Below are 19,534 nucleotides of genomic sequence, written 5' to 3' on the forward strand. Positions count from 1 at the left end.
CAGGCGCTATCCTGTGGACAGTGCCTGCCGGGTTCGAGACCGTGTGGATCATCTGCTTGGTGCTGCAAGTCGAGGTCATAAATGCCCGGCTGATGTTGATGGCTTGCTGCAAGCTGACTGTGGGTTCCGTGGCTAGCAGCTTGTGAAGGAGACCCTCATGGCCAATCCTCATAACAAAAACGTCTCGCAAAGCCTCGTCAAGGTGTGTGCCAAAATCACACGGCGCTGCGAGTCTCCTGATGTCCGCAGCATATTTGGTGACATCCTGGCCCTCAGGTCTGCAGTGGTGGTAGAATTTGTGCCGGGCCATGAGGATGCTCTCCTTCAGTTTCAGTTGGTCACAAATGAGTTCAATCAGCTGCTCATATGACCTGTCCTTGGCGCTCGCGGGTGCCAGCAAATCCCTGACAAGACAGTAAATAAACCTCATCGCCACAACTGGACAGCAAAATCGCCTTACGCTTCTCTCTCAGTGCGTCTGTGTTCCCCGTCAGGTCGCTGGCTATAAAGTAGTACTCGAGCCTTTCCGTAAAGGCCTCCCAGTCATTTCCCACTGTAAAATCCTTCAGCGAGCCCAGAGTAGCCATAGTTGCGTGGAGTTCGTCCGCATCCTCGTCGCCAATTTGTGGTGTGTGTAGCACTCAAATCACTGATGCCACACAGTCTGGTGTTGTCGTAACTGCTGTGACCTTAGTCGATAATACATAACACTATCCATGACATCCTCAGCATCATGCATGCTCCAGCGTGAATCCATCCACAGCTCCAGTGCCATCATGCGGTCTAACAGGAGCTGCAGCTGGATACACTTCCTGCACACTTAGTCGTCAGGGACACTGGAACCATCCCTGATTTCCCACATGGCACAGGACGAGCATGACACGGGTCTGGGCTCTCCTGCCATGACTTAACCTTTAAAATAACCTAATCTGGCAACAATGTCAAAGGTTTCTTACTGACAAGATAAGGAAAAAAGAAAAACTACTCACCAGTCAACCAGCCAATCACTTACCCTCTTGGCTGGGACATCACACTTCATTTTCTTTTCCTCCCAGGTCAGCGAGTCAGCACTGGTCAGGAAAACAAGACAAAGCAACACCTCCCAAACTCCTTACCAAACTCTTACCTTTGCACTCTGAGCTGCTGCTGCTCAGAGGTGATGAATGGGGTGCCAATCAAGCGGGCTGCTTTGACTTGGATGGTGTCGAGTTTTTTGAGTGTTGTTGGAGCTGCACTCATCCAGGCAAGTGGAGAGTGTTCCATCACATTCCTGACTTGTGCCTTGTAGTTGGTGGAAAGGCTTTCGGGAGTCAGGAGGCGAGACACTCGACACAGAATACCCAGCCTCTGATCCGCTCTTGTTAATTTTGATGTTCTAGGAGTGGAAATGGTTGCACTTTGTGGATCAATACATTAGATTCATATGAACTGTGAAAAGATCTGCACCCTTTCTAAGGTCTTGACATTCATTCTAAAGAGCGGTGCCTAGAATTGACCATAATATTCAAACTGGGGCCAAACCAGTGTTTTATAAGGTTTAGCAAAACAACCAAAAATGATAGAAGAATTACTCAAATTTCCAGTTTCAGATTTGCAACAATCCAATGTTTATCCTCCTTTACTAATCATAATAACAGGGTTTGATGGAATGCTTGTTAGGAGAAAGATATCTACAGTGAGGGAGTTTATACGAACAACAGTGTTCTAGTTTTGTTCAGGAATTACCCATCCATAATTAATGGCCATATATGAGTCCAATGTGATTACTGCATCTGAAACTCCAGTCTGCCTCCCATGTGCAGAATGATAGCAATCCAATTGAACTCAGTGGGGAGAACTAAGATTTTTGGCTGCTTAAACAAAATAATTGTTTTTGTCGTAACATGTTTAAAGCTGTAAAAAAAATTCCACATAAATAAGTGACACTGGAGTGTCAAACCTGTCAATGTAGTTGTCTTGTCTGAAAGTTCACTCTGCCAACCTCGTAAAATCATTCGGTTGTGTGCCCTTCTCACACACTTCCATCTCCATGAATACATTTTAATTAGTGCTACCCCAGTGCCAAGTGATCTCGTTGAGAGGAATGACAGATAAGTGACCACGTTGGAATGAAATAGGATCTCTGAGATTGGCAAAAGAGCTCTCAGGTGTCAACATGAATCCACACAGTTTCTTGCAAGAAGTCTGAAATCTGCTGACCATCACCATCATAGACGGTCCCTCGTGTCGAGGATGACTTGCTTCCACGCCAAAAAGGGATGTGTTTCACTGAGGGACCTGATATTCCAGGTCCCGAACCACATGTTACATAAAAACATAAGTATTGTGTTCCTAACACAGATGAGACTGCACACAGGGAGGTTAAAGTAACAGTGACCTCAGTCTTTATTAAGACACTCCAGAGTGAGGAACAGGCCTTAGGGGGCGGCTTATATACAGTGCTCCCAAGGGATGCTGGGATCCTTTGGGACTTCAAGGGGATGCGCTCCCTGGTGGCGGAACATGGGAGTGCATGCTTTACAGATACACAACATCACTCGCCCGCCAAAGTTAAAGTGAAAACTATTTACAAGGTGAGGCGGTCGGGAGCCTTTCTTTCCCTGGTGGACTGCCTCGGTACAAATGTCTGTTCTGGTGTGTTGGCTGTGCCCTCGCTGGGCTGGCATGTTGTTGGTCCTGCAGGGCTGCTGGTTGAGCCTGGCCTTGCTGGGCTGTTGGGCATGATGGGTTCGATTTCCTGGTCCGGGGTCGTGTCGTTGATCCTTTGGGTGTGTGTTGTGGGCTTGAAAATGGTGGTGTGGGTTGTTCAGGGCAGTCTGTGAACCACAGCCTCGTTTGGTCGAAGTGCTTTCTGCAAATTTGTCCATTGTCTAGTTTGACTACAAACACACTACTCCCTTCTTTAGCTATCACCGTGCCCACGATCCACTTGGGATCATGTCCATAGTTTAGCACATACACAGGGTCATTTAGATCGATTTCCCGTGACACAGTGGCGCGACCATCGTTTACATTTTATTGCTGCCTCCTGCTCTTTACCTGATCATGCAGGTTGGGGTGAACCAGTGAGAGTCTGGTTTTAAGTGTCCTTTTCATGAGTAGCTCAGCCTGGAGCACCCTGTGAGCGAGTGGCATCTCGTGCGGTAGCTGAGCAGTACTCGGGACAGGCGAGTTTGGAGTGAGCCTTCTGTGACTCATTTAAGGCTCTGTTTGATTGTTTGTACTGCCCGCTCTGCCTGCCCATTGGAGGCTGGTTTAAACGGGGCCGAGGTGACATGTTTGATCCCATTGCGGGTCATGAATTCTTTAAATTTGGCACTGGTGAAACATGGCCCGTTGTCACTGACCAGTATGTCAGGCAGGCTGTGGGTGGCAAATATGGCCCTCAGGCTTTCAATGGTGGCGATGGCGGTGCTTCCCGACATTATTTCGCATTCAATCCATTTTGAAAAAGCATCCACCACCACCAGGAACATTTTACCGAGAAACGAGCCCGCATAGTCGACATGGATCCTCGACCATGTCTGGAGGGCCAGGACCACAAACTTAGTGGTGCCTCTCTGGGCGCATTGCTCAACTGAGCACATATGCTGCATTGAAGTACACAGGAGTCTAAGTCAGAGTCGATACCGGGCCACCACACGTGGGATCTGGCTATCACTTTCATCATTACTATACCTGGGTGTGTGCTGTGCAGATCCGAGATGAATGTCTCCCTGTCCTTTTTGGGTAGCGCTACGCGGTTACCCCATGACAAGCAGTCTGCCTGAATGGACAGCTCGTCCTTTCGCCACTGGAACAACTTGATTGGCTCTTGCATTTCAACGGGGATGCTGGCCCAGCCCCCATGCAGTACACAGTTTTTTACTCGGGACAGCAGAGGATCTTGGCTGGTCCAAGTCCTAATCTGGTGGGCCATGACAGGTGATTTATCATTTTCAAATGCTTCCACGACCATCAACAAGTCTGCGGACTGCCCCACTCTCAACCAGTTTGAAGGCTGTGCCATTTCCAGCCCCATGGTGGGCAATGGTAGCCGACTGAGAGCATCCGCACAGTTCTCGGTGCCTGGCCTGTGGTGGATGGTATAGTTATACGCTGATAGTGCGCGTGCCCACCTTTGTATGAGGGCTGAGGCATTAGTATTTATCCCCTTGTTTTCAGCGAACAGGGATATGAAGGGCCTGCGATCGGTTTCCAGCTCAAATTTGAGGCCAAACAGGTACTGATGCATTTTCTTTACCCCGAACACACACGCTAATGGCTCTTTCTCAATCATGCTGTAGGCCCTCTCGGCCTTAGACAAGCTCCTGGAGGCATAGGCGACAATTTGCAACTTCCCCGCAATGTTAGCTTGTTGAAATACACACCCGACTCCGTACGACGACGCATCACATGCTAGCACAAGTCTTTTACACGGGTTATACAATACAAGCAGCTTGTTGGAGCATAAAATTACTTGTTTTTTTCCCAATACCCAGTTCTCACCTTTACGCAATAACACATGTAGGGGCTGTAAGAGGGTGCTTAACCCCGGTAGGAAGTTAGCAAAATAGTTGAGGAGACCCAGGAACGACCGCAGCTCCGTGATGTTCTGTGGCCTGGGCGTGTTCCTGATAGCCTCTGTCTTGGCGTCTGTGAGCCGAATGCCGTCCGCCGCGATCTTTCTCCCCAAAATCTTCACTTCTGTTGCTATGAAGACGCATTTCAACCTCTTCAGCTGCAGCCCTACGTGATCCAGTCGCTAGAGGACCTCCTCCAGGTTTCATAGGTGCTCGACGGTGTCCCGACCCGTGACCAATATGTCGTCCTGAAAAAGCACTGTGCGTGGTACTAACTTGAGTAGGCTCTCCATGTTTCTCTGGAAGATCGCTGCAGCCGACCGAATTCCAAACGGGCATCTGTTGTCGATGAACAGTCCTTTGTGCATGTTGATGCCGGTGAGGCCCTTCGAAGACTCCTCCAGCTCCTGCGTCATGTAGGCCAAAGTCAGGTCGAGCTTGGTGAACGTCTTGCCTCCTGCCAGCGTCGCAAATAGGATGTGTGCCTTAGGTATCGTGTATTGGTCCTGTAGCGAGAAACGATTAATAGTTACTTTATAATCGCCGCAAATCCTGACCGTGCCATCACTTTTGAGTACTGGAACAATCAGGCTGGCCTACTCGCTGAATTCCACTGGGGAGATGATGCCCTCGTGTTGCAGCCTGTCCAGCTCGATTTCCACTCTCTCCCTCATCATGTGAGGTACCGCTCGCGCCTTGTGGTGAATGTGTCGTGCCTCTGGGACCAAGTGGATCCCGCACCTTCACCCCGGAAAAGTTTCCAATGCCTGGCTCAAAAAGGGAAGGAAATTTGTTCAGAAACTGGGTACATGAGGCCTCATCGACATGTGATAGCGCTCGGATGTCATCCCAGTTCCAGCGGATTTTGCCCAGCCAGCTCCTTCCAAGCAGTGTGGGGCCATCGCCCGGGAAAATCCAGAGTGGCAGTTTGTGCACCGTGCCCTCATAGGTGACCTTGACCATGGCACTGCCCAGGACAGCTCTTTGGTGTACGTTCTCAGTTTCGTGTGGATGGGGCTCAGGGCTGGTCTGAGTGCCTTGTTGCACCACAGTCTCTCAAACATCTTTTTACTCATGATGGACTGGCTAGCACCAGTGTCCAGTTCTATGTCTAAGGGTAAGCCATTCAATTTTATATTTAGCATTATAGGTGGACATTTCATCAAAAATGTGTGCACCCCGTGTACTTCAGCATCTGCCTCCTCTCTCTGAGGTTTGAAATTGCTTTGATCCACCATGGACCAGTTCTTCCTCTGCCACGTGGTGGTTAGCAGGTTTTGCAGAGCTTGTAGCTCATCTGCAAGCTCGTTGGAGGTGCCCCACTGTTCCACAGCTCTTGCAAACATACCCTTTGAAGCGGCATGAATAGGCTGAATGGAAGCCTCCACACGCCAACAAGGTGTGAATTGTCTTGCAGTCATCCTTTATTGTGGACTCTGAGTCATCTGGGTCACCTGAGGCCTGCTGGCAGTTGCAGACTCGTGGTTTCTGCCCTGTACATTTCTGCTCACAAACACAGTTCCAGTTAATTTATGAACATTGCTAGCACTTGTGTGCTGAGAGATTTGTTTGCTGTTATCACTGGTGGACATAAACGCCTGTGCTATCGCAATGGCCTTACTGAGGGTCGGTGTCTCTACAGTCAAAAGTTTTCGTAGGATGGTCTCGTGGCCAATGCCCAGTACAAAAAAGTCTCTGAGCATTTGCTCCAGGTAGCCATCAATCTCACATTGTCCTGTAAGTCACCTTAGCTCGGCGACGTAGCTCACCACTTCCTGACCTTCAGATCGCTGGCACGTGTAGAACCGATACCTTGCCATCAGCACGCTCGCCCTCGGGTTAAGATGCTCTCGAACCAGTGTACACAGCTCCTCAAACGACTTATTTGTGGGTTTCACCAGAGCCAGAAGATTCTTCATGAGGCTGTAGGTCGGTGCCCTGCAGACTGTGAGGAGGACCGATCTCCTTTTTGCAGCGCTTCCTTCTCCGTCCAGCTCCTTGGCTACAAAGTACTGGTCTAGCCGTTCGACATAGGCTTCCCAGTCCTCACCCTCCGAGAACTTCTCCAGGATGCCCACAGTTTGCTGCATCTTTGCGTTGGATTCGTATCCTCGTCGCCAGTTATTGTGTTCCTAACACAGATGAGACTGCACACAGAGAGGTTAAAATAACAGTGACCTCAGTCTTTATTAAGACACTCCAGAGTGAGGAGCAGGCCTTAGGGGCCGGCTTATATATAGTGCTCCCAAGGGATGCTGGGATCCCTTGGGACTTCAGGGGATGCACTCCCTGGTGGCGGAACATGGGAGTGCACGCTTTACAGATACAAAAAAATAAGAACATAAGTAACAGGAACAGGAGTAGACCATACGACCCCTCGAACCTGCTCCGCCATTCAATAAGATCATGTCTGATCATGGACTCAGCTCTACTTCCCTGCCCGCTCCCCATAACCCTTTAACCCCATATCATTTAATAAACTGTCTATTTCTGTCTTAAATTTATTCAATATCCCAGCTTCCACAACTCTCTGAGGCAGATAATTCCACAGATTTACAACCCTTTGAGAGAAGAAATTTCTCCTCATCTCTTTTTTCAATGGGCGGCCCCTTATTCTAAGATCGTGCCCTCTAGTTCCAATCTCCCCCATCGGTGGAAACATCCTCTCTGCATCCACATTGTCAAGCCCCCTCATCATCTTATTCGTTTCGATAAGATCACCTCTCATTCTTCTGAATTCCAATGAGTAGAGGCCCAACCTACTCAACATTTTCTCATAAGTCAACCCCCTCATCCCAGAATCAACCTAGTGAACCTTCTCTGAACTGCCTCCAAAGCAAGTATATCCTTTCGTAAATATGGAAACCAAAACTGCACACATGTTGAAGGATGGAAGATGCCTGTGCGTGGATTTTTTTAACGTGTGGTGGCCGTTGCACACCAGGCATCGTCAGAATGAAGGCTGAGCTGCTCACAATGAGAATGAAGGTGTTGAACCCCACACGGTACGAATGTAGTGCTGATATCGGGAATTCAGAAGAAACTTCTCTACCCAGAGAGTGGTTAGAATCTGAAACTTGCTGCCACAGGGAGTAGTTGAGGCAAATAGTACAGATGCATTCAAGGTGAAGCGAGAAGGATATGTTAATGGCATGAGATGAAGAGGGGCGGGAGGAGGCTTGTGTGGAACATAAACACCGGCACGGACCTACATAAGAACATAAGAAATAGGAGCAGGAGTAGGCCACCCGGCCCCTCGAGCCTGCTCCGCCATTCGATAAGATCATGGCTGATCTGATCATGGACTCAGCTCCACTTCCCTGCCCACTCCCCATAACCCTTTATTCCCTTATCGCTCAAAAATCTGTCTATCTCCGCCTTAAATAAATTCAGAACCAGCCGCCACAGCTGTCTGGGGCAGAGAATTCCACAGATTTACAACCCTCTGAGAGAAGAAATTTCTCCTCATCTCAGTTTTAATTGGGCGGCCCCTTATTTTATGTCCCCTAGTTTTAGTTTCCCCTATGTGGAAATATCCTCTCTGCATCCACCTTTTCGGGCTCCCTCATTATCTTATAAGTTTCAATAAGATGACCTCTCATTCTTCTGAACTCCAATGAGTATAGGCCCAACCTACTCAACCTATCTTCATAAGTCAACCCCCTCATCTCCGGAATCAACCTAGTGAACATCCTCCAATGCAAGTATATCCTTCCTTAAATAGGGAGACCAAAATTGTACGCAGTACTCCAGGTGTAGCCTCACCAATACCCTGTACAGTTGTAGCAGGACTTCTCTGCTTTTATATTCTATCCCCCTGATTACTTGCTGAACCTGCATATTAACTTTTTGTGTTTCATGCACAGGGACCCCCAGGTCTCTCTGTACTGCAGTACCTTGCATGCAATTTTTCTCCATTTAAATAGAAATTTGCTTCATTATTATTTCTGCCAAAGTGGATAACGTCACATTTTCCTACATTATACTCCATCTGCCAAATGTTTTGCCCAATCACTTAGCCTGTCTGTATCCCTTTGCAGATTTTTTATTTCATCACAATTTACTTTCCCACCCATCTTTGTATCATCAGCAAACTTGGCTACCTTACACTTGGTCCCTTCATCCAAGTCAATAATAAAGATTGTAAATAGTTGAGGACCCAGCACCGAACTCTGTGGCACCCCGCTAGTCGTTATTTGCCAACCGGAAAATGACCCATTTATCCCGACTCTCTGTTTTCTGTTAGTTAGCCAATCCTCTATCCATGCTAATATATTACCCCCAACCCCGTGAGCTTTTATCTCGTGCAGTAACCTCTTATGTGGCACCTTATCGAATGCCTTCTGGAACTCCAAATACACCACATCCACTAGTTCCCCCTTATCCACCCTGTCCGTTACATCCTCAAAGAACTCCAGCAAACTTGTCAAACATGATTTCCCTTTCTTAAAACCATGCTGACTCTGCTTGATTGAATCATGCTTTTCCAAATTTCCCGCTACTGCTTTATTAATAATGGACTCCAGCATTTTCCCAATGACTGATTGTTGGGCTAACTGGTCCTAAATAGGGCCATTACATTTGTGGCTTTCCAATCTACTGGGACCGCCCCAGAATCCAGGGAATTTTAGTAGATTACAACCAATGCATCCACTATCTCTACAGCCGCTTCTCTTAACACGCTAGGTTGTAAGGCATCAGGTCCAGTGGACTTGTCCACTTTTTGTCCCATTATTTTACCGAGTACTACTTCATTCATGATAGTGATTGTATTAAGTTCCTCCCTCCCTATAGCCCCTTGATTATCCACTATTGGGATGTTTTTAGTGTCTTCTACCATGAAGCCCGATACAAAATATTTGTTCAATGTCTCTGCCATTTCCCTGTTCTCCATTATTAATTCCCCAGTCTTATCCTCCAGGGGACCAACATTTGCTTTAGTCACTCTTTTCCTTTTTATGTACCTGTAGAAACTCTTACCATCTGTTTTTATATTTTGTGCTCGTTTACTTTCATAAACTATCTTCCCTCTCTTAATTAGTTTTTTATTTGTTCTTTGCTGGATTTTTTAAAATTCCCAATCATCTGGCCTCTCACGAATCTTGGCCATATTGTATGCCTTTGTTTTCAATTTGACACCCTCCCTTATTTCCTTAGTTAGCCACGGATGGTTATCCCTTCTCTAAACAATCTTTCCTCCTCATTGGGATATATTTTTGTTGCGAGTTATGAAATATCTCCTTAAATATCTGCCACTGTTCATCAACCATCCCATTCTTTAGTCTATTTTCCTCGTGCACTTTAACCAACTCTGTCTTCATACCTTTGTAATCTCCTTTATTTAAGCTTAGGACACTGGTTTGAGAACCAACTTTCTCACCCTCCCACTGAATTTGAAATTCAACCATGTTATGGTCACTCATTCCTAGAGGATCTTTTACTATGAGATCATTAATTAATCCTGTCTCATTACACAGTACCAAATCTAAGATAGCCTACTCCCTGGTTGGTTCCACAATGAACTGTTCAAGGCAACTATCCCAGATACACTCTATGAACTCCTCCTCAAGGCTACCCTGGCCAATTTTCTTTGTCCAATCAATATGAAGATTAAATTCAGCTATTGGTATATCGGCCATTCCTTCATAGTTGCTGGGTCAAAATCCTGGAACCCCCCTCCCTATCAGAACTGTGGGAGTACCTGCACCAGATGGACTGCAGCGGTTCAAGAAGACGGCTCACCACCACCTTCTCCAGGGCAATTAGGGATGGGCAATAAATGCTGGCCTTGCCAGTGATGCCCACACCCCATTAATCAATAAAATTAATTCGTATTCATTCTGATCCTTTAAAAAAAAGTAGAAAAGACATCATTAGTCTCTCCCAAATGTTTCCTGAAAGATTGGATAGGTAACAATGGAACCAAGCAAGGGCAGTCCCACTGAGCTGGACAATGGAGGAGTGGTGTTGGAGGAGTATGGTGCAGTCGACTGTGTCAAAGACGGCAGGAAGGTCGAGAAGGAATGGGAGGGACGGTGTCTGAGAGTCACCGTCACAGAGGAAGTATTTGCGAATTTCATTCGGGCTTTATATATACCTCCCACCTTGCACACTCCATAAACTTGAGCTCATCCAAAACTCTGCTGCCCGCATCCTAACTCTCACCAACTCAGGTTAACCGACTCACGGTTGACAGTGTCAAAGGCCTTTGTAAGGTCGAAGAAGGCCATGTATAAGGGCTGGCGCTGTTCCCTGCATTTTTCCTGCAGCTGTCGCGCTGCAAAAATTATGTCCGTTGTGTCCCTCAGGGGACAAAATCCGCACTGTGACTCCAGGAGGAGCTCCTCGGCCACAGGGAAAAGACGGTTGAGGAGGACTCTAGCGACGACTTTCCCAGTGGCTGATAACAGGGAGATTCCCCTGTCGCTGCCGCAGTCGGACTTGTCCCCTTTTTTAAAGATGGTCACGACCACTGCATCTCTGAGATCTCTCGGCATGCTCTCCTCCCTCCAGATGAGAGAGATGAGGTCATGTATTCACGCCAACAGTGCCTCTCCACCATACTTTAGTGTCTCAGCAGGGATTCCCATCTGCTCCCTTCTTAAGCTGTCTTACGGCTTTTTCTACCTCGTGCAGTGTTGGGGTTTTACTGAGGTGGTGGCGGGTAGTATGCTGCGGGATGGAGTCGAGAACACTCGGGTCAAAGGCGGAGTCTTGATTGAGGAGATTGAAGTGCTCCTTCCAGTTGGCTCTGACTGCCTCGTTGTCCTTGATGAGTGTCTCCCTGTTCTTGGCCAGAGTGGGGTGGGGCCCTGGGAGTTTGGACCGTAGGTGGCCTTGACTAAACCTGTGATCACTGACCTACATTGGCTCCCAGTCCGGCAATGCCTCAATGTTACAGTTCTATCGGTATTTACAAATCCCTCATACCCGCGCCCCCTCCCCACCACCTCACCCCACCCTATCTCTACAACCATCTCCAGCCATACAATGCTCCGAGATCATTGGAATAGCCTCCCTAAACCTGTCCTGATATCTTATGTTGTGGCTCGGTGCCACATTGTGTTAGGTAACTCTCCTGTGAAGCACCCCAGGATGTTTCACGATTTGAAAGGTGCTATATAAATGCAAGTTGTTGCTGTTGGCAAAGAACGTAGAATTTAAAGATTGTAAGAAGATCAGTAGGGATTGAGGAACTTGCTGTCCACTGGTGGGCGACATACCAGAAATTCTGGCCGTTGAACATGAGACATGATCTCTCAATATGATCCCATTGCGTGATTCTAATTTATATCTTTTTGCCATGGAAAACTATCGGTCACGGATGAATAACAGTTGTAAAAGAATGGATATTCTGGAGTCTTATGCAGGTATCCTTTGATGAGGAGGAGGGGGGTGGATGGGAGAGAGAGAATCTTCATAGATTCATAAAAAAAATAATTACATTTTGGATTTCAATTGCGCTTTTACGACCACCGGACGTCCCAAAGTGCTTGACAGCCAATGAAGTACTTTTTGAAATGTAGTCACTGTTGTAATGTTGGAAACCCAGCAGCCAAATTGAGCACAGCAAGCTCCCACAATCAGCAAAGTGATAATAACCAGATAATCTTGTTTATTTTAATTATGTTGATTGAGGGATAAATATTGGCCAGGACACCGGGGAAAACTCTTTTTCGAAATAGTGGCGCGAGATCTTTTACGTCCACCTGAGAGGGCAGACGGGGCCTCAATTTAACATCTCATCCAAAAGACGGCATCTCTGACAGTGCGGCACTCCCTCAGCACTGCACTGGAGTGTCAGCCTAGATTTTCGTGCTCAAGTATCTAGAGTGGGACTTGAACCCACAACCTTCTGACTCAGAATCATTCCTCAGCAATGGAACTACGTTTGATAAACTCCAAGATACATCAGACTGCGTACGGCCTGTGGAAGGATGCACTGAAAGACCGACTGTTTCCCCATTCTGTGTTTCCTTTTGTCTTTATCTTATGTTATTCATGGCCCTTTACAACTTTATGGAAATGTATACTTGTGTAATAAAGATAGCTTGACCTTCTAAATTTGACCTGGATTGTCGAGTTGCGACACTCAGTTCTGATCTTTTGCTGCAATTACAGATAATTCAGAGAATCAGTGCAGTGGACAGAGATAAACCACCCAGCGGACACCACTTTTATTTTTCCCTTGCTCCCGGGGCTGCAAACAACATGAACTTCACGGTGCAAGATAACAGAGGTACTTATTTATATACTGCCGGATTAGTGCCTCGGTCAATCGGCATTTCGCAGCTTATGATCTTTTCCTTACCGGTGATTCTGAGCAAACTCAAAGCACTGTGTCCGCCGGACATCAATGACAGAGTAATTGGCTCCAGTTGTAACTTATACCTATGGATCGGCTGTCCGGTTGGAAACCATGCTGGTTACATCTTCGCAAACACCCAGTTGAACATGCAGGTGCAGCAAGCAAGTAAGAAAGCAAATGGTATTTTGGCTTTTTATACAAGAGGATTTGAGTATAAGGGTGAAGACATCTTACTGCAATTATATCATCATCATCATAGGCAGTCCCTCGAAATCGAGGAAGACTTGCTTCCACTCTAAAAGTGAGTTCTCAGGTGGCTGTACAGTCCAATACGGGAATTATAATCTCTTATCACAGGTGGGCAGACAGTGATTGAAGGAAAGGGTGGGTGGGGAGTCTGGCTTCGCCGCACGCCCCTTCCGCTGCCTGTGCCTGGTTTCTGCACTGCTCTCGGCGACGAGACTCAAGGTGCTCAGCGCCCTCCCGGATGCTTTTGCTCCACTTTGGGTGGTCTTTGGTCAGCGACTCCCAGGTGTTGGTGGGGATGATGCATTTTTATCAGGGAGGCTTTGAGGGCTCCACAAGATCTTGCGAATCCCCTGGGAGGTTGACGCACCCACGCCAGTGTTCTCACTCAGGCCAACATCCCCAGCATCGAAGCACTGACCACACTCGATCAGCTCCGTTGGGCAGGCCACATCATCCGCTTCCCCAACATGAGACTCCCAAAGCAAGCGCTCTACTCAGAACTCCTACACGGCGAGCCCCAGGTGGGCAGTGGAAATATTTCAAGGACACCCTTAAAGCCTCCTTGTAATTATATAGGGCCTTGGTGAGACCGAACCTCGACAACTGTGCACAGTTTTGGTCTCCTTACTTAAGGAAGGCTATACTTGCTATAGAGGGAGTGCAGCAAAGGTTCTCTAGGATGGGAGGATTGTCTGATGAGGAGAGATTGAGTAGACTAGGCCTATATTCTCTAGAGCTCAGAAGAATGAGAGGTGATCTCATTGAAACATAAGAACATAAGAAATAGGAGCAGGAGTAGGCCATACGGCCCCTCGAGCCTGCTCCGCCATTCAATAAGATCATGGCTGATCCGATCATGGACTCAGCTCCACTTCCCTGCCCGCTCCCCATAACCCCTTATCCCCTTATCGTTTAAGAAACTGTCTATTTCTGTCTTAAGTTTATTCAATGACCCAGCTTCCACAGCTCTCTGAGGCAGCGAATTCCACAGATTTACAATCCTCTGAGAGAAGGATTTCTCCTCATCTCAGTTTTAAATGGGCGGAAAGTGTGAGGTCATCCACCTTGGGAAAAAAAAACAGTAAAAGGGAATATTATTTGAATGGGGAGAAATTACAACATGCTGCGGTGCAGAGGGACCTGGGGGTCCTTATGCATGAATCCCAAAAAGTTAGTTGCAGGTGCAGCAGGTAATCAGGAAGGCGAATGGAATGTTGGCCTTCATTGCGAGAGGGATGGAGTACAAAAGCAGGGAGGTCCTGCTGCAACTGTATAGGGTATTGGTGAGGCCGCACCTGGAGTACTGCATGCAGTTTTGGTCACCTTACTTAAGGAAGGATATACTAGCTTTGGAGGGGGCACAGAGACGATTCACTAGGCTGATTCCGGAGATGAGAGGGTTACCTTATGATGATAGATTGAGTAGATTGGGTCTTTACTCGTTGGAGTTCAGAAGGATGAGGGGTGATCTTATAGAAACATTTAAGATAATGAAAGGGATAGACAAGATAGAGGCAGAGAGGTTGTTTCCACTGGTCGGGGAGACTAGAACTAGGGGGCACAGCCTCAAAATACGGGAGAGCCAATTTAAAACCGAGTTGAGAGGGAATTTCTTCTCCCAGAGGGTTGTGAATCTGTGGAATTCTCTGCCCAAGGAAGCAGTTGAGGATAGCTCATTGAATATATTCAAATCACAGATAGATAGATTTTTAACCAATAAGGGAATTAAGAGTTACGGGGAGCGGGCGAGTAAGTGGAGCTGAGTCCACGGCCAGCTCAGCCATGATCTTGTTGAATGGCGGAGCAGGCTCGAGGGTCTAGATGGCCTACTCCTGTTCCTAATTCTTATGTTCTTATGTTCTTATGGCCCCTTATTCTAAGATCGTGCCCTCTAGTTCTAGTCTCCCCCATCAGTGGAACATTCAAAATTCTTGCAGGGTTTGACAGGGTAGATGGAGGGAGGATGTTTCCCCTGGTTGCGGAGTCTAGAACCAGGGGTCACAATCTCGGAATAAGGGGTTGGACATTTAGGACTGAGATGAGGAGAAATTTCCTCACTCAGAGGGTGGTGAATCTTTGGAATTCTCTATCCCAGAGGGCTGTGGATACTCAGTCGTTGAGTATATTCAAGACGGAGATTGGTAGATTTTTGAATATTAAGGGAATCGAGGGATATAGGGATAATGCGGGAAGGTGGAGTTGAAATAGAAGATCAGCCATGATCTTATTGAATGGCAGAGCAGGTTCGAGGGGCCGAATGGCCTACTCCTGCTCCTACTTCTTATGTTCTTATGCTCTTGTGGAAGCGGAAGGTGGCCACTGATTGCACACATCAACTTTTCCAAATTCTATATTCATCTCTCTTAATGTGGACAGTATGTAATGTCAAATCTCTGCAACTCTTGAGTTCTGACACAACTTGCTCCCGGCGTTATAACGTGATATGAGTCAGGTAAAGGTGACCTTACAGAAATGTTTAAAAAAAATTGAGTAAGATGGTTATAAAAAAAAAACCTCCATGTTTTATTTTCCAGCAATACAGCAAATCATTCTGTAAATCGGATTGAAAAGAGAGGTGATTTTTTTTTAACGTCGCTTATTTTACATGGTGATGTGACAGCGCGACTAAAATGTGTTTTGCTTTGTTAATGGCTTTGCAATGCAAACATGTTGTTCGCCTTGGAACTGATCAATCAAAGTGCGAAAACGCTGGGGACTTGTGACACCCGCACAACATGTCCTCCTGTCATGGAATGATGGATGGCGAGGATGCTCTTCATAATTAAGCTGTAATGTCCTCAAGGGCGTGCCCAGCAGCTGAATAAAAGAGGAGAGCAAAGACAAATTCAGTGCTGCCTATTTAAAGTAAGGCAAGAAGAAAAAAAATATATATTTAATGAACGCTGACTTTCAATTGAATCATGCCAAATGACTGTCTCACTCAGCTGTGCGTTACAAAGAAAGGCTTGCATTTATAGAGCGCCTTTCACCGGACGTCTCAAAGCGCTTTACAGCCAATTAAGTACTTTTTTGGAGTGTAGTCACTGTTGTAATGTAGTAACGTAATGAGGGTGCGGGGCCCAGAAGAGCCGAGGGCCCAGGGTCAGCACGGGCCCAGCCCACACTGCAATATGTGTGCGCACTAGGTCTGTGCAGCAGAGCAGGTCTCCAGTCGTCCTGGTTCAACCCTTGCCACTGGATAAAGGCCTAGCTCTGTCAAGCCCGTGTGGTGGCTGGTGTGCAACGGTCACCACACGTTAAAAATAGCCATGCACAGGCATCTTCCAGCCCCTCAATTGGAGTTCAGGACTGGGACATTGGGTCCTTCATTGAAACATCTGTGAACTCGTGGAAGCAAGTCATCGTTGTTCGAGGGACCGCCAATGATGATGTAAGAAAACGCGGCAGCCAATTTGCGCACCAGCAAGCTCCCACAAACAGCAATGTGATAATGGCCAAATAATCTGTTTTTTAGTGGTGTTGGTTGAGGGATAAATATTGGCAATGTGATACCACAGGGAGTAGTTGAGGCGAACGGTGCAGATGCATTTAAGGGGAAGCTAGTTAAGTACAGCAAGGAACAGTACTCAGTACTGTTCCTTGCTTAAACACCAGCGAGTTCACAGTGGGGTGAGACCGTTCACCTGCTCAGTGTGTGGGGAGGGATTCACTCGGTCATCCAACATGCTGACACACCAGCAAGTTCATACTGGGGAGAGGCTGTTCACCTGCTCTGTGTGTGGGGAGGGATTTACTCGGTCATCCAACCTGCTGACACACCAGCAAGTTCATACTGGGGAAAGGCTGTTCACTTGCTCTGTGTATGGGAAGGGATTTACTCGGTCATCCAACCTGCTGAGACACCAGCGAGTTCACAAGTGATTGCAGGGTTTGGATTCTGCTTTTATTGCTGCTGTTATTCACATCCTTCTGAACTGTTTGTTTCTGCTGATGTTAATAACCCTCCAACTCGGCTGGAGTTTAATATTTTGATATTTCAAGTAACAGTGTTGATATTTGATGTCTCCAAGATAAGAGGAGACTAATTGATGTCCTGTTTATGACTCCTCCATTTTTGATCGGGGCGGAGGAGCAGTGAGAGATCGGGACCCAGGAGCGTTGTGATCGGGGCCCAGGAGCGAGGGTTCGGGGCCCAGGAGAGGTGAGGGCCCAGGGGCAGCACAGGCCAGCCCACAGTGCGATCTATGGATAGTAGGAGCATGCGTGCACACGAGGTTTGTGCAGCAGAGCTTGGTCTCCAGTCGTCTTGGTTAACCCTTGCCACTGGATCAAGACCTAGCTCTGTCAAGCCCGTGTGGTGGCTCGTGTGCAACGGCCATCCCACGTTAAAAGAATCCACGCACAGGCATCTTCCACCCTTCAGTATGGAGTTTGGGACCTAGATTGTCAGGTCCCTCATTGAAACACCCGTAACTCATTCCTTTTTTGGTGTGGAAGCAGGTCATCCTCGATACGAGGAACCGCTTAATACTATACTAGTTAAGTACATGAGGGAGACAGGGATAAAAGGTTATGTTGATGGGGTGAGATGAAGTCAGGCTGGAGCAGAAACACCAGCATGGACCTGTTGGGCTGAATGATCTATTCCTGTGCTGTGCATAAGTCTATGTAAATTCTATGTAAAAATAACGATCATTTTGCACCCCCCCCGCAAAATATTTAGATAACACTGCTGTGATCCTGACTCGGAGAGCCGGTTTCAGCCGGCAAGAACAGGCCGTTTACTTCCTGCCCGTCCTGATCGTGGACAATGGGACTCCATCACTGAGCAGCACTAACACCCTCACTGTCCGAGTCTGTGGTTGCGATGACGATGGCATCGCCCATTCGTGCAATGCTGAAGCTTTTGCTCTGCCTGCGGGCCTCAGTACCGGAGCCCTCATTGCCATCCTGGCCTGCGTCCTGACACTACTGGGTACGTAACTCTAACTTAATAGTTTTGCCCTTGTAAGAAACTTGCATTTATCATCATCATAGGCAGTCCCTCGGAATCGAGGAAGACTTGCTTCCACTCCTGAAGTGAGTTCTTTGGTGGCTGTACAGTCCAATATGAGAGCCACAGACTCTGTCACAGGTGGGACAGATAGTCATTGGGGGAAAGGGTGGGTTGGACTGCTTTGCCGCACGCTCTTTCCACTGCCTGCGCTTGATTTTTGCATGCTCTCGCCGTTGAGACTCGAGGTGTTCAGCGCCCTCCCGGATGCACTTTCTCCACTTAGGGCGGTCTTTGGCCAGGGACTCCCAGGTGTCAATGGGGATGTCACACTTTATCAGGGAGGCTTTGAGGATGTCCTTGTAACGTTTCCGCTGCCCACCTTTGGCACGTTTGCTGTGAAGGAGCTCCGAGTAGAGCATTTGCTTTGGGAGTCTCGTGTCTGGTATGCGAACTATGTGGCCTGCCAAGCGGAGCTGATCGAGTGTGGTCAGTGCTTCAATGCTGGGGATATTAGCCTGGACAAGGACGCTGGACGTTGGTGTGCCTGTCCTCCCAGGGGATTTGTAGGATCTTGCTGAGATTGATCTCCACAAGATCCTTGCATTTATATAGCGCCTTTCACAACTGTTGGACGTCCAAAAGCACTTTACAGCCAATGAAGTAATTTTGAAGTGTAGTCACTGTTGTAATGTGGGAAATGCGGCAGCCAATTTGTACACAGCAAGCTCCCGCAAACATCAATGTGACAATGATCAGATAATCTGTTTTATTTTCGTGATGCTGATTGAGGGATAAATATTGGCCTAGGACACCAGGCATAACTCCCCTGCTCGTCTTTGAAATTGTCCCGTGGAATCCTTTACATCCACCTGAGAGAGCAGATGGGGCCTCGGTTTATCGTCTGATCCAAAAAGACGGCATCTCCAAAAGTGCAGCACTCTCTCAGCACTGCACTGGAATGTCAGCCTAGATTTTTGTGCTCAAGTCTCTGGAGTGGGATTTGAACCCACAACCTTCTGACTCAAAAGCAAGAGTGCTAGCCACTGAGCCGCAGCTGGCACTTGTAAGGTGCTGCTAATGTTTCAAATTTTGTTTGATGGAAAAAAAAATGACTGAACACTTCCAAGTTAGATCAAGTTCAGTCTCAGTCAGATTTGCCAACATTGACGGCAGCATTGGGCCAGAATTTGCTTAAAATAACGGTGTGTTTTACGGCGCTCGCCATTATCAGTGAATAAATCGACCAGCAACTTGTGGCGAGGAGGAGATACCCCATGAGTTGCGAATGGCCACAAATTGCTGGATGAGTTACACTTCTCTATCGTTAGCCTCATGAAACGACAGCCCGCCCTCAACCTCCCTGTGCATTTCAAAAAGTTGCTGGCATTTCCACATTAACCCATTAAACTCGGAGCGGAAAGTTAGGGCAAGTACTTAACGGCGTTAGGACCTTTTTAA

The 19,534-nt window shown here is 47.4% G+C and overlaps 1 protein-coding gene across 1 annotated transcript in view; it reads left to right on the forward strand.

Moving 5' to 3' along the window:
- LOC139260600 (cadherin-7-like) overlaps positions 1-19,534 on the forward strand; it is a 167,952-nt gene that overhangs the window by 137,121 nt on the left and 11,297 nt on the right. Inside the window, exons 9-10 of the mRNA XM_070877024.1 lie at positions 12,684-12,801; positions 17,804-18,055. Of these exons, the coding sequence (XP_070733125.1) occupies positions 12,684-12,801; positions 17,804-18,055 (370 nt within the window). The remainder of the gene's footprint in view (positions 1-12,683; positions 12,802-17,803; positions 18,056-19,534) is intronic.

Source organism: Pristiophorus japonicus, chromosome 1 (genome assembly GCF_044704955.1).
Source record: "Pristiophorus japonicus isolate sPriJap1 chromosome 1, sPriJap1.hap1, whole genome shotgun sequence".
Lineage (NCBI taxonomy): Eukaryota > Metazoa > Chordata > Chondrichthyes > Pristiophoridae > Pristiophorus > Pristiophorus japonicus.